A 13,111-nucleotide genomic window follows, 5' to 3' on the forward strand; every position below is an offset into this window, starting at 1 on the left:
AGCCTGTACACATTCAGCATCATCCGTTAGTCCTATATGGTACGATCTCGCACATTTTAGCAATTTTCTGGGATAGAATGAACAGTAAATTGCAAACAATCTCCTTCGTAGAGTGATTGCATTTCCCTAGTATTTTGGCCAGCCGATGTGACCGAGCAGTTCTAGGCGCTTCAGTCTGGAACCACGCAACCGTTACGGTCGCAGGTTCGAATCCTGCCTCGGGCATGGATGTGTGTGATGTCCTTAGGTTAGTTAGGTTTAAGGAGTTCTAAGTTCTAGAGGACTGATGACCTCAGATGTTAAGTTCTGTAGTGCCCAGAACCATTTGAACCAAGTATTTTACCAATAAACTACTGGTCTACTCTCAACAGAATCCGTACCAGCCATGGGCGATGCAGGGATGCTCTCTTTAAGTGGAACAAGCTGCCTGATCCAGCTTGTGACTGCGGGGCTCCATACCAGACTGTTCACCACATCGTCAGTGAATGCAGGATTCGAGCCTATCACGGCGCCAAAGAGGACTTCCTGCTAGCAACTCCAGATGCAGTGCGCTGGATTGAAGGACTGGATATTCAGTTGTAAAAACAAACTTAAGTTTCTTGTGTGCCAATATGTACATATATATATGTAATTTCATGATATGTCTGTATTAGCCATACGCTAAATAAATAAATAAAATAACCAATAAACTTAAGTCTACCACGACACAGACTGCATTATGCCACAAATAAACACATTATCCAGCTCATTTTTTTCTCCAACGATTCCTTGCCTGAGAAAGGCAAAGGTCACGAGTTCGAGTCTCGGTCTGGCACACAGCTTTAATCTGCCAGGAAGTTACAGTTTTTAAATTGTTTTACAAGTTATAGGTGGTTCAAACTATAAGTTTCCAGCTATACACCTAGGGAAAAATAGTAAAAAGAGCAACGGTGGCTTTTTCTCGCATTCGAGCCTTTTTAAGAATCTTGAAGACAGAGCGTTTTATGCTGGAAGTCGCTGCGCCCTTCCAGGAACAAACATTAGGGTATCTTACGTTCTCTTGTGTGATGAAGGTTATCCATTAAAGACTTACTTAATGAGATCATACCCAGTGTCAAAGCATGGGCCAAAGCAAACAATTTTCAACAAGCGCATTTCCAAGGTTCTACAAGTGGTAGAATGTGCGTTTGGAATAATGACTGGTAAATGGACATTGATCTAAAGAAGTACTGAAATTGAAAAGCTTAATGGCTCTGACATTGTCAAACGTATGTGATCTTTACGCAGCGTCATATTTGATAAGGAGGGGGAAGAACCAGCAGCGCCATTTACTTGCCAGCTAACACAGTTGACAAGAAGATGTGCATCTATCGGCGAGAAACTTAGTGTCAGTGCAGCTTATTCCATCCGAGATAAATTTATTAGGTTTTTTTTTTTTTTTTTTTTTTGCTGAGAGAAAATGCACACATGAAAGCGGTTTGAGTATTTCACAGAATACTAGTTATATAGAGTGAAGGTATTGTTGAAGGTGGTGTTCTCATTTTTGTTTTTAAATACAGCTATTAGAACGTACACAGTATTTCAAGTATTATTTGTACTAGTTTCCAGTAAACATGTGGCCCATATTAATTAAATCTGATGGCACAATATTATGTCCCGTTACGGTTAACGCTTCAACTTCTATATCCACGTCCTCTGCAACTTTCAACGATAATTTGCTCTGTAAGTCGCGGTGGTGATACTTCTTGTTCTCCATACCCCACAGTGGTCTGCTCTCATTCGCAGTACTTATAAGATTACGGTTGGTAATTAAGTAAAAAGCAAAGCCAGACACAAGCACCAACAAGTGCTCCTCTGCGCAGACTAAACCGGACTAACTCCAGTTCACTGGAATCCGTCTGTCAGCCAGCCTCGTGCGATAGTACGCGGCCAACTTATTTGTGTGCAGTGGACGCGGGCGAGCGCCGCTACAGGTCTTGGGAATACTAGGTCGAATGCGTTCACAGTGGCACCGACAACGGTCGTCAGGCTATGTTGACAAAGGTCGCCCAATAACATCGGCCGACAACTTGGTCACAGTGTGCCCGATCTCCGTCTGTTTTTGGCGTAGTCAGGAAGGTTACGTTAGAATCTATTCTACGTACGAAGTAGTTTATATTTTAACCTCCTAAGGCTACCACGACGCCTCTGAGCTTGGAGCCGGCCGGAGTGGCCGTGTGGTTCTAGGCGCTACAGTCTGGAGCCTCGAGACCGCTACAGTCGCAAGTTCGAATCCTGCCTCGGGCATGGATGTGTGTGATGTCCCTAGGTTAGTTAGGTTTAAGTAGTTCTAAGTTCTAGGGGACTGATGACCTCAGAAGTTGAGTCCCATAGTGCTCAGAGCCATTTGAACCATCTGAGCTTGGAAATGAGAACTGCATTCCGCCTTTTGCTCTCGAAAAGACACTAGATCTTTGCGAACGACCTATATCTGTGTCGAAAAGAACGTGACGAGTTCTGCACACTATGTCCTCAGTCGTCAGCGTAGCCATACAAGTTTTACGAAATTATGTTGTGTTGTATTTGTTTGAAGTTGTGTAGCTATACGCCAGTTAACCATCAGTGCTGTCATTCAGCATACGTGTGAAAGATTTAAGCTTAAAGTTTAGAATGAGACTCTGAACACCTACACCACTGAAAAACAGAAACACACACAACACATTTGCAAACCGTTTCATGCAGAAGAATCACAACACAACTGGCATAAGAACACCAGAAAGCAGTAATAATGATTTGTAGACAGCTAATGCCCACCTGCTACAACCCAAAAAATATCCACTGCAGTATAACCATAAGATACGCCATCCTTCTCACTTGAACAATTTATTTTTGGTACGTTATAAATTTCGTCTAAAATTTCCGATAAAGAAATGATTCAAATGGTTCTGAGCACTATGCGACTTAACTTCTGAGGTCATCAGTCGCCTAGAACTTAGAACTAATTAATCCTAACTAACCTAAGGACATCACACTCATCCATGCCCCAGGCAGGATTCGAACCTGCGACCGTAGCAGTCGCGCTGTTCCAGACTGTAGCGCCTAGAACCGCACGGCCACTGTGGCCGGCCTCCGATAAAGAATTAGCCTACTTGTGGTTTCTAATAAACCTGCATTTTTAGTTCTTACTTTCGAAACTTACGATAGTTTTCATCCTCAGGATGGCACAAACTCACTCTTTCTTGGACTAAACTTATCAGTTTCTTGCACGATTGACGTCCAAAGCCTCTATTTTCGATTTACAGGGTACAGTGTGACCGCGCACGTAATGGCGTATTTATTTGAAAAGACCGGCCAGTGTCCGTCGTCGTCGGAGTACAACGGTATCGGTGCCACTTGTGACCGCAGCCTAACTAGGACGAATACAGTTCCTGCGGACGCTGAGTCCGGCTGTCAGGCGGCGGCTGTGGGTGTAAGCGCGCGCTGGCAGACACTGGCGTGACTCACCTCAGCGGGTTGAGGATGGCGCGGTGCCTGTCGATGGCGATGGCGGTGAGCGTGAAGATGCTGACGTTGACGCTGAGCACCTGCACGAAGGGGCAGAAGGCGCACATGAAGTGCGGCAGGTTCCAGCGCTGCAGCAGCGCCGCCTGGAACTGCACAACACACCACTTGCTCACTCACTCACTCTCTTCTTTTAAGGGGAGACATAAGGCAAGTGGGCTTAAAAAATTCGATTTTTAGATTTTAGCATATTTGAAATTCCTGGCCTTTCCTGCGTGAAACAGTTTTTGTTTTATATAAATACGACAATTTTTTCGTGAGATATTGTGGTTTTCCTGACGCTCTGTGCAGTCTGGGGACGGTGACAACAAGGCTTACGACCTGGTCTGTGCGGAATAACCCTATGGTCCTAATGTCACAATTTCTAAATTAGAGTGCATTGGGCATGTCCAGAAGAGAATGGGGTCCAGGTTCAGAAGATAATTGAAAGAAAAGTCAAAAATAGTATTGGAAGATAGTAAGAAGATAGGTGGTAAACGTCGCCTGACAAATGTTGAAATAGATAGATTACAGAATTATTATGGCTTTAGCCATGAGAAGAAATGTAGGGAATTTAGAAAATACGAAAAAGGTTGTATGGGCTATCTTTTTCCATAAGCTTTCCGCAAGTGAAAATCCAGTGCACGGTCTTTACCCGAATGATCCTGACACTTGGTGCAGTACAGGAGAAGTGCCAGATATGACCACAAACATTCTTTACCTGCATCAGTAATGAATAAAATTAAACCCATATTTAAAGACCTTTGTAAAGATACCTTCTTGAAGAAATGTATTCACGGGAAAACCCAAAATTTAAATGAATGCGTGAATTATGTCATTTGGAACCGGTTACCTAAAACTGTATTTGTTCAGCTTACAACCCTCAAATTTGGTGTTTGTGATGGTATTTTACGCTTCAATGATGGAGTAATTAGAAAACTGGATGTTTTGGAATTATTTGGCATAAAATCTAGTTGAAATACTGCAAAATCCTTGGTGCAAATAGATTAAGAGAGAATCAGCAAAGCAGATATTGCTAATTTAAAATGCACAAAAGAAGCCAGAGAGAAAAGAAAAGGGACCAAGAGAAGAAAAGAAGATCAGCATGATTCTGATGATGCTCAGTATGGTGCAGGAAAATATTAGTGGTCAGTAATTCTCTATACTAGAATTGCAATATTAAACTTTAAATTGATATTTCTCAAAATTAATTTTTTTTATTTTCAGGTTCCATTAATTGGTAAACTTACAGGGTTAGAAACATGAAATTTGGTCAGTTTGTACTGCAGATGATAATAAGGTATTACAAGTAAATTGAGAACCACCAAACAATCAGAAACTGTTTTATAATAATTAATGTACAAAAAAGTTAAATTTTACTAGAGAAAGAATAATTTTTTTTCTTAAAAACCATAAGAGGTATTACGTTCATTTTACTTGTAAATTGAGGCATACATATTATATATATGCAGTAAAAATTTCATTTTTTTATCACTTAAGGTGCTTTTGAAAAGTAAAAGTGTACATATTGAAAGGGTAAAATAGCATTGGCAGAATAGCGATAAAATTTGCCTTCCGTCTCCCCGTAAGAAATAATCCGCAAATTCTTCTTAGTTCGCAGAACTGCTTGACATTAACTCTGAACAGCCATACAAGCTGACCGAACAAAATAATAATCATCTCCTCAGAAGAGCATACTGATCGCTTTGGAAAGCTGTAAGTGGTGTGTAAGACCCTCCACACACACGGAGCGACAGAAACGAAACGCGTTAACGCCGGGAGTCTTTTCCTGTATAGTTAAATAGGTTATCTCAGACTGCGCGATTGTAAAGTGACTCGCATAAAATCGTTTGCAACATGTTGCTAGCCACTTGGCAGTATTGGCATACTGGGTCTCCCAGAACACTTTTGATATCAAATTGATATGCCAAGTAATTAAACGGATTAATTAATATGGTCTGGGGAACGTTTTCGTAGGATTCCCCGGGTGATATCGTCGTTATGGGAGGCACAATAGATCAACACACTCATGGATCTACACTTGGGGACCTTTTCCACAGCCGACCGAAGTGGCCGCGCGGTTCTGGCGCTGCAGTCTGGAACCGCGAGACCGCTACCGTCGCAGGTTCGAATCCTGCCTCGGGCATGTATGTGTGTGATGTCCTTAGGTTAGTAAGGTTTAACTAGTTCTAAGTTCTAGGGGACTAATGACCTCAGCAGTTGAGTCCCATAGTGCTCAGAGCCATTTTTGAACCTTCTCCACCCCCACGTGCAGTTTGATCTTCCTCGGCACGATTGCATCTACCAACAGGATAATGCAACATTTCACACAGCCTGCAGTGTATTGGCGTGGTTCGAAGAGCATCAGAATGAGTTTATTGTTCTTCTCTGGCCACCAAATTCCTCGGCGACCGGGAAGTTCTCTCCATGGATCCTTAACAGTGTAACCTATATCAGCTGCCCACGACGCTGGAATAGGCATGGCTCGAAATCCCAGTCTGCACCTTCTATAACCTCGCTGACTCTCTTCCTGCGCGCCTCGCATCGGTCCGGGCTGCAGAAGGTGGTTATTCGTTCTGTTGGAAGGTGGTCACATTAATGTGACTGGACAGTGTAAAAGTAACTCCGCTTTAAGGCGGAAGAAATTAACTGTGACAAATCACTATAGCACTGTTAGTCTCTCTTCAAAATGTTATGAATTGGGAAGCTGTCTGTCAAATCTTCTTAGCTGCTACAAATAGTCTGCAATTAATGTTTCTAAGGGTGCGTGGAAGAATCCAGAATTTACTTCATTTTCTCATTGGCGTGTAATGGTAATATACGGTCAGGTCTTCCTCTGAGCATGAATGTCTACTTGAAATGCCGAGAGTGACTAGAAGATGTTCGGGTGTACTCTCTCTTCTGCAAGTACGCATACGACTACTGCAGTTCGTCGTTTCAAAGTAGGCCAGTTGCCAGTTTAGATCGTCTGCCTGTTGTGTTCCCTTCCAGTCGCTCTATGTGCGAACTGTCTAACTGGTACCAAGCGAACATGTGAACCTGCGTCACTGACTTAACGGCAGTGAAGCGATGTGTACGTTCTTTCATTTGGGGAAAACTTTATTTTCCGAAGTAATTTTTGTAATTTCAGAAAAAGACTGCGACACTTGAATATTTGAATTCCATCATTTTAAAAAGGAATATGCTGTGATGACAAAAGTCAGGGGATAGCGATGTGGACATATACAGGTGGCGGGAGTGTTGCGAACACAAGGTATAATAAGGCGGTCCACAGGCGGAGCTGTCATTTGTAATTAGGTGATTCAAGTGAAAAGGTTTCTGTCATGACTATGGCCGCACGACTGGAATTAGCAGATTTTGAACGCGTATTGGTAATTGGAGCAAGACGCATGGGGCATTCAATTTAGGTAATAGTTAGGGAACTCAAAATTCCGAGATCCACAGTGTCAAAAGTGTGCCGACAACACTGAATTTCAGGCGTTGCGGATAGCACGACGTTACCTGCAGCGCGTCTCCTGGGCTCGTGGCCATATTGGTTGGACCCTAGACGACTAGAAAACGGTGACCTGGTCAGATGAGTCCCAATTTCAGTTGGTAAGAGCTGATGGCAGGGTTAGACTGTGGCGCAGATTCCCCGAAGTTGTCAATGAGGTTCGTTGCAATCTGGTGGTGGTCACACAATGGTATCGGCTGTGTTCACATGGAATGGACGGGGTCCTATAGTTATTTTCGGCTACTTGGAGACAACTTGGCAGCCATTCACGGACGTCATATTGCCAGACAACGATGGAATTTTTATCGATGACAATGTGCCATGCCACCGGATCGCAGTTCTTCGCCATTAGTCTGAGGAACATTCAGGACGATTAAAGCGAATGATTTGGTCATCCAGATCGCCCGACGTGAATCCTATCGATCATCTATGAGACAATTGAGAAGTCAACTCGTGCGCAAAATCCTGCACCGCCAACACTTTTCAATTATAGACGGCTGTAGAGGCAGCAATGCTCAATATTTCTGCAGAGGACTTCCGACAACTTGTTGAGTCCATGCCCCTCGAGCTGCTGCGGGCGGGAAAAAGGAGGTTCGACAAGGTTTTAGGAGGAATCCCATGGCTTTTGTCATCTCAGTGTATGTTTAACGTCTATTACAGCGCTGGATAGAGGTTAATATCTGGAAAGCGTTCCAAGCTACGAAAGTCTCCACTGCTAGGCGAAGCAGGCAACCAAAGAGTTCCAGACTTAAGATTAGTCTTGCCTAAAAATCTCAACGGTTAATGAAAAGCGCGTATTGTACTGTCGCATTAATATTAACAAATCAATAGCGGCGGATGGAAGGAGGGATGGAGTGGGGTTGGCAGAGGAGAGAGGGAGGGATTCCGTAAGTTCGGCAAGTTCTGCCCAGGCGTCACTAATCCTACTTATGCGGCGTTGGCGAGCGTGTGCTGACCCTGAGAGTAAAAGCGGGGCCGCAGCATAACGGGAAAGTACAGCACTCCACTACCTCGCTATTACACCGTGTACAACAAAGTGAAACGTAAAGACTGTTCTATACGCTTCCTCACATGCCCGGATCACTAAGTTGTGGACGATTTTTCAAGCTTTAGAACCACACTACGTTCTAATTTGATGATATTACTCTGCTCAAATAACTTACTTACTTCAATTAACCACAAGCACAACAAAATGACGTTGTGCAAAGAGCAGACACATAAAGAGAGACACACAATCAGTAGAGGACTACAGAAGTAAATACGCAGCCTCGTTAGAGTAAGGTGCTTAAACAGACCAACATATGAAGCGAAATTTGAATCAAGAAATTGTTACATAGCTATTTACAAAATTGATTAAAAATGCAAACTCATGAAATTAAATCATTACAACATTGCACTCAACGAATGATTCCAGTTGTGAAAAGAGCCAGCTACAAGCCTTGACTGAACGGCACCAGCTACCTGCGATCATCTTTACACAACAGTTTACAATGGTATGGGCAGGAATTTTTGAAACATACATCAAATAAAACTATTACCACACAAGAAATATTTTAATAAACCACTGAGTTACTATAACACGGAGATTACGAGAAAAGCCACTCGAGCTCTACACTATATGTGACTTAACGAACAAATGGCAAATAATTAACATCACTTAAACGAGGTAAAACACATACACTGCCAGAAGGTGCAGAGACTAGCACGAGCTTAAGAAAAGCTATCTATAAAACAAGTGAAATTTTCGAGCAAGCAGGCGAGTATAGTAATTAAAATTAAAACTTTAAATAGCCATACTAACTATTAGGCCCTCTCTTCTCCAACAAACTACGAGTAGGCAAAGTTGTGAATTAAATGAGCCAGAATTTGCTTTAAATCAATAATGAACAAATAAAGCTGCACGTGGCTTGCCACTGCTGCTTTGCAATTTGAAAGGAACAATAAAACTTTTCAAGACCAGCACGCTGCACAAGCACCGCAATACGGCTCGCTATCATTACACGGAAGCACGTATCTAACAGGTCATTACAATTAATACGATATTGCAGTGCCTGTACTGTGCCCAATAACGATGCAGAGTTCAAAAAATGGCTCTAAGCACTATGGGACTTAACATCTGAGATCATTAGTTCCCTAGATTTAGAACTACTTTAACTTAACTAACCTAAGGACATCACACCCATCCATGCCCGAGGCAGGGTTCGAACCTGCAACCGTAGCAGCAGCGCGGTTTCGGACTGAAGTACCTAGAACCTACGGCCACAGGGACTGGCGATACAGTGTTCCTTCAGACAGGCATGTATGTCTGAAGGAACAGGCCGTGCGGTGACTAAGGCCATTATGAAATATGTTGTTTTCGCAGTTGCGAATGTAGACAATCATCAGCTGTGTAATGGAATGAAGACAATGAAACTTTGTGCCGCGCCGGGACTTGCACCCGGATTTTGTGCGTAGCACGAGCAGTCGTCTTACCATTAGGCTACCCGAGCACGACTCACCCAGAGACCCAAACTTCCATGTGTCGTTAACCATTTGTCTACTGCCTGTACTCGTACAACCAGTATGTATATTCCCGTGTAGGGAACTGCATTTTAACTGAAAGTCGCTGACTGGTATCGGCGGATAAATACGACACTGCAGTGCCTGTCGTCATTCCCTTGTATAGCTGACTGTTGTTCACACTTGCAGTTGCAAAAACATTTCGTGTATTTCACAACGACCGTAGTCGCAGCAGTGCTTGTTCCTTTGGACATGCATGCAGAAGGAACACTGCATCCTAATTCGTAATAACACAGGCACTGCAACGCCTTATTTATTTGCCGACACCGGGTAAGCGACTTGCAAGTAAAACGTTGCCATGTACAAAAAAATTTAGGAAGTTTGTGGTAAGTCCTATGGGACCAAACTGCTGAGGTCATCGGTCCCTAAGCTTACACACTACTTAACCTAATTTAAACTAACTTACGCTAAGGGCAACACACACACCCATGCCCGAGGGAGGACTCGAACCTCCGACGGAGGGAGCCGCGCGGACGCCTCAGGCCACGCGGCTACATCACGCGGCCCCCCAGTACAGGAATACACATAATGGATATACAAGCACACGTTGTAGACAGGTGGTTGACGACATACAGAAGTTTGGGTCTGTCGTGAGTCGTTCTGGGATAGCTTAATAGTAAGGCGACCTCTCGTGATAAGCGTAAAATCCGGTTTCGAGTCCCAGTATGGCAAAAATTTTCAGTGTCATCATGCCGTTACACAGCTGATTGTCGTCCATCAGCGAATACATTCCAAGCATTACAATTAAAGCGTAATACTGGCGACGTGAAGGGACAGCACCACTTTTAACCATATATCTCACGGGAAGGGTACAAAATCATTTACATGTAAACTGATCTATGCACACCGTTTTCGAAATGCAATGCAGTAGAATCCATGAATCAGTTTGCCGTCCACTGTGAGTGCTCGACAACCGTGACGACAGGATTTAGCAGACAGCTCCACTTATCCAAACTGAATCCACCAAACTCCTTTTACTTCGGACGAATTCACCCACTTAAAACGAAAGCATTCAGACAGGCTAACACTTCAGCCAGTGCACAAGGCAGAGCGCACAGACAGACAGGTCCCCAACCCAGTACGCGTACCAGGTTCAACTACGACGGCACGACTTGCCTGCCTAATAGTGGGCAGCGATACCATGCATCCACTAGGTGGAAGCAAATCTTTGGGATTGGCTGCGGACCAACTCAATTACTATTACCTTGTCTCCAACTATCTTATGCGAGGTTTATGTTGATGGCATTATGATTATTCTGTAATCTGTCCCAAATTCCGTATATATACTTTCTCAACAGTATCTCGCGAAAAGACTTTCCTCCAACTATTTCAGTTAACGTAGCATTTCCGTAATACTCGCGTCTTGAACGAAGCTACCGGTAACAAAGCTGAATGTCTTCGATGCCCTCTTCTAATTCGCCCCGGTGGGGATCTCAAAATTCGAGCAGTACCCTCCAATTGACCACACGAGTTTCTGTGCGTTGACCCCTTTGTACATGAGCCACAGTTTCCTAAAATTCTCCAAACAAACCGAAATCAACCATCTGTCTTCCCTACAACCGATCTTACGAACTCGTTATATTTCTTTTCACTTTGCAACGTCAGGCTTTCGTAATGAAGAGGAGAAGGTGTACTTGAAAAAGGCCGGAAGATACGGGAAGTTTTCAATTAGATTACATCATGGTCAGGCAGACATTTAGAAATCAGATACTGGATTGAAAGGTAGATATGTAAACTCAGATCACAGTTTAGTAGTTATGAAGAGTAGGTTCAAGTTTAGGGGACTAGTGAAGAAGAATGAATGTGCAAAGAAATGGGATACGGAAGCACTAAGGAATGAAGAGAAACGCTCGAAGTTCTCCGAGGGTATTGATACCGCGATAAGGAATAGCTCCGTAGGCAGTTCAATTGAAGAGAAATGGACATCTCTAAAAAGGGCTATTAGTGTTGCTGGAAAGGAAAACATACGTGCAAAAAGGTAACTGCGAAGAAACCGTGGGTAACAGAAGAATACTTCAACTGATCCCTCGATGAAAGAAGGAGGTTCAAAAATGTTCAGTGAAATTCAGGGATGCAAAAAATACAAGTCGCTTAAGAATGAAATAAAGGAAGTGCAGGGAAGCTACGGTGGAATGGATGAATGAAAAATGTAAAGAGATGGAAAAGAAATGATGGTCGGGAGGATGCCTCAGCACACTGAAAAGTCCAACTTTCAGTGAAATGAAAAAGCAAGGGTGGTAACGTTAAGAGTGCAATGGTCGTTCCATTGTTAAATGCAGATGCGAGAGTGGGTAGGTGTAAAGACTATACTGAAGGCCTCTATGATGAGGAAGATTTGTTTGATGACGTAGTAGAAGAACAAAGAGGAGTCAGTATAGAAAAGGTAGGGGACCCAGTAATATATCAGAGTCTAAAAGCGCTTTGGAAGACTTAAAACCAAATAAGAAGAAGAGACAGATAATATTCCATTGGAATTTCTGTATTAATAGAGGGAAACTGGCAATAAAACGACTATACAAGTTGGGGTGTAGAATGTTTGCGGCTGGACATAGACCATCTGACTTTCGGAAAAACATCATCCACACAATTCCGAAGATTGCAAGAGCTGACAAGTGCGAGAATCATCGCACAATCAGCTTAACAGCTCATGCATTCAAGTTGCTGACAAGAATAATACGTACGAGAATGGAAAAGAAGGGATGTGTTAGATGACGATCTGTCGGCTTTAGGAAAGGTAAAGGCACCAGAGAGGCAGATCTAACGTTGTCGTTGGTAATGGGAGAAAGAATAAAGAAAAATAAAGACACTTTTATAGGATATGTCGTCCTGAAAAAAGCGTTCGACAACGTCAAATGGTGCAAGATGTTCTAAATCCTGAGAAAAACAGGGGTAAGTTATAGGGAAGGACACGTAATATACAATGTGAACAAGAGTCATAAGAGTGGAAGACCAAGAACGAAGTGCTGAGATTAAAAAGGGTGTAAGACAGGGCTGTAGTCTTTCACCTCTTCTGTCCAATCCAAAATACAGAGTGAACTGAAGAAAGACGAAAGTGAGCCTCAGGATTGGTGATCACGAAGCAGATGAAGTTAAGGAATTCTGCTGATTAGGCAGCAAAATAACCCAAGACGGACGGAGCAAGGATGACATTAGAAGCGGAATATCACTAGCAAAAAGGGCAATCCTGGCCAAGAGAAGTCTACAAGTATCAAACATAGGACTTAATTTGAGGAAAAATTTTCTGACACAGTACGTTTGGAGCACAGCATTGTACGGCAGTGAGACATGGACTGTGGGAAAACCGGGAAAGAAGAGAATCGAAGCGTTTGGAATGTCGTGCTACAGAAGGATTTTGAAAATGAAGTGGACTGATAAAGTAAGGAATGAGGAGGTTCTTCGGAGAATCGGCGACGAAAGGAAGATATGAAAAACACGTCCAGCAAATAAGTGAGGACTTAAGTTGCGAGTGATATTCTGACATGGAGAAGTAACAAGTTTTCACAGGAGAGGAATTCGTGGAGAGCAGCATCAAACCAGTCAGAAGACTGGTGACCAGTGACT

The 13,111-nt window shown here is 43.1% G+C and overlaps 1 protein-coding gene across 1 annotated transcript in view; it reads right to left on the reverse strand.

Moving 5' to 3' along the window:
• LOC126419458 (neuropeptide Y receptor type 1-like) overlaps nt 1-13,111 on the reverse strand; it is a 416,524-nt gene that overhangs the window by 158,496 nt on the left and 244,917 nt on the right. Inside the window, exon 3 of the mRNA XM_050086646.1 lies at nt 3,463-3,611. Within this exon, the coding sequence (XP_049942603.1) occupies nt 3,463-3,611 (149 nt within the window). The remainder of the gene's footprint in view (nt 1-3,462; nt 3,612-13,111) is intronic.

This window comes from Schistocerca serialis, chromosome 9 (genome assembly GCF_023864345.2).
Source record: "Schistocerca serialis cubense isolate TAMUIC-IGC-003099 chromosome 9, iqSchSeri2.2, whole genome shotgun sequence".
NCBI classification, from domain to species: domain Eukaryota; kingdom Metazoa; phylum Arthropoda; class Insecta; order Orthoptera; family Acrididae; genus Schistocerca; species Schistocerca serialis.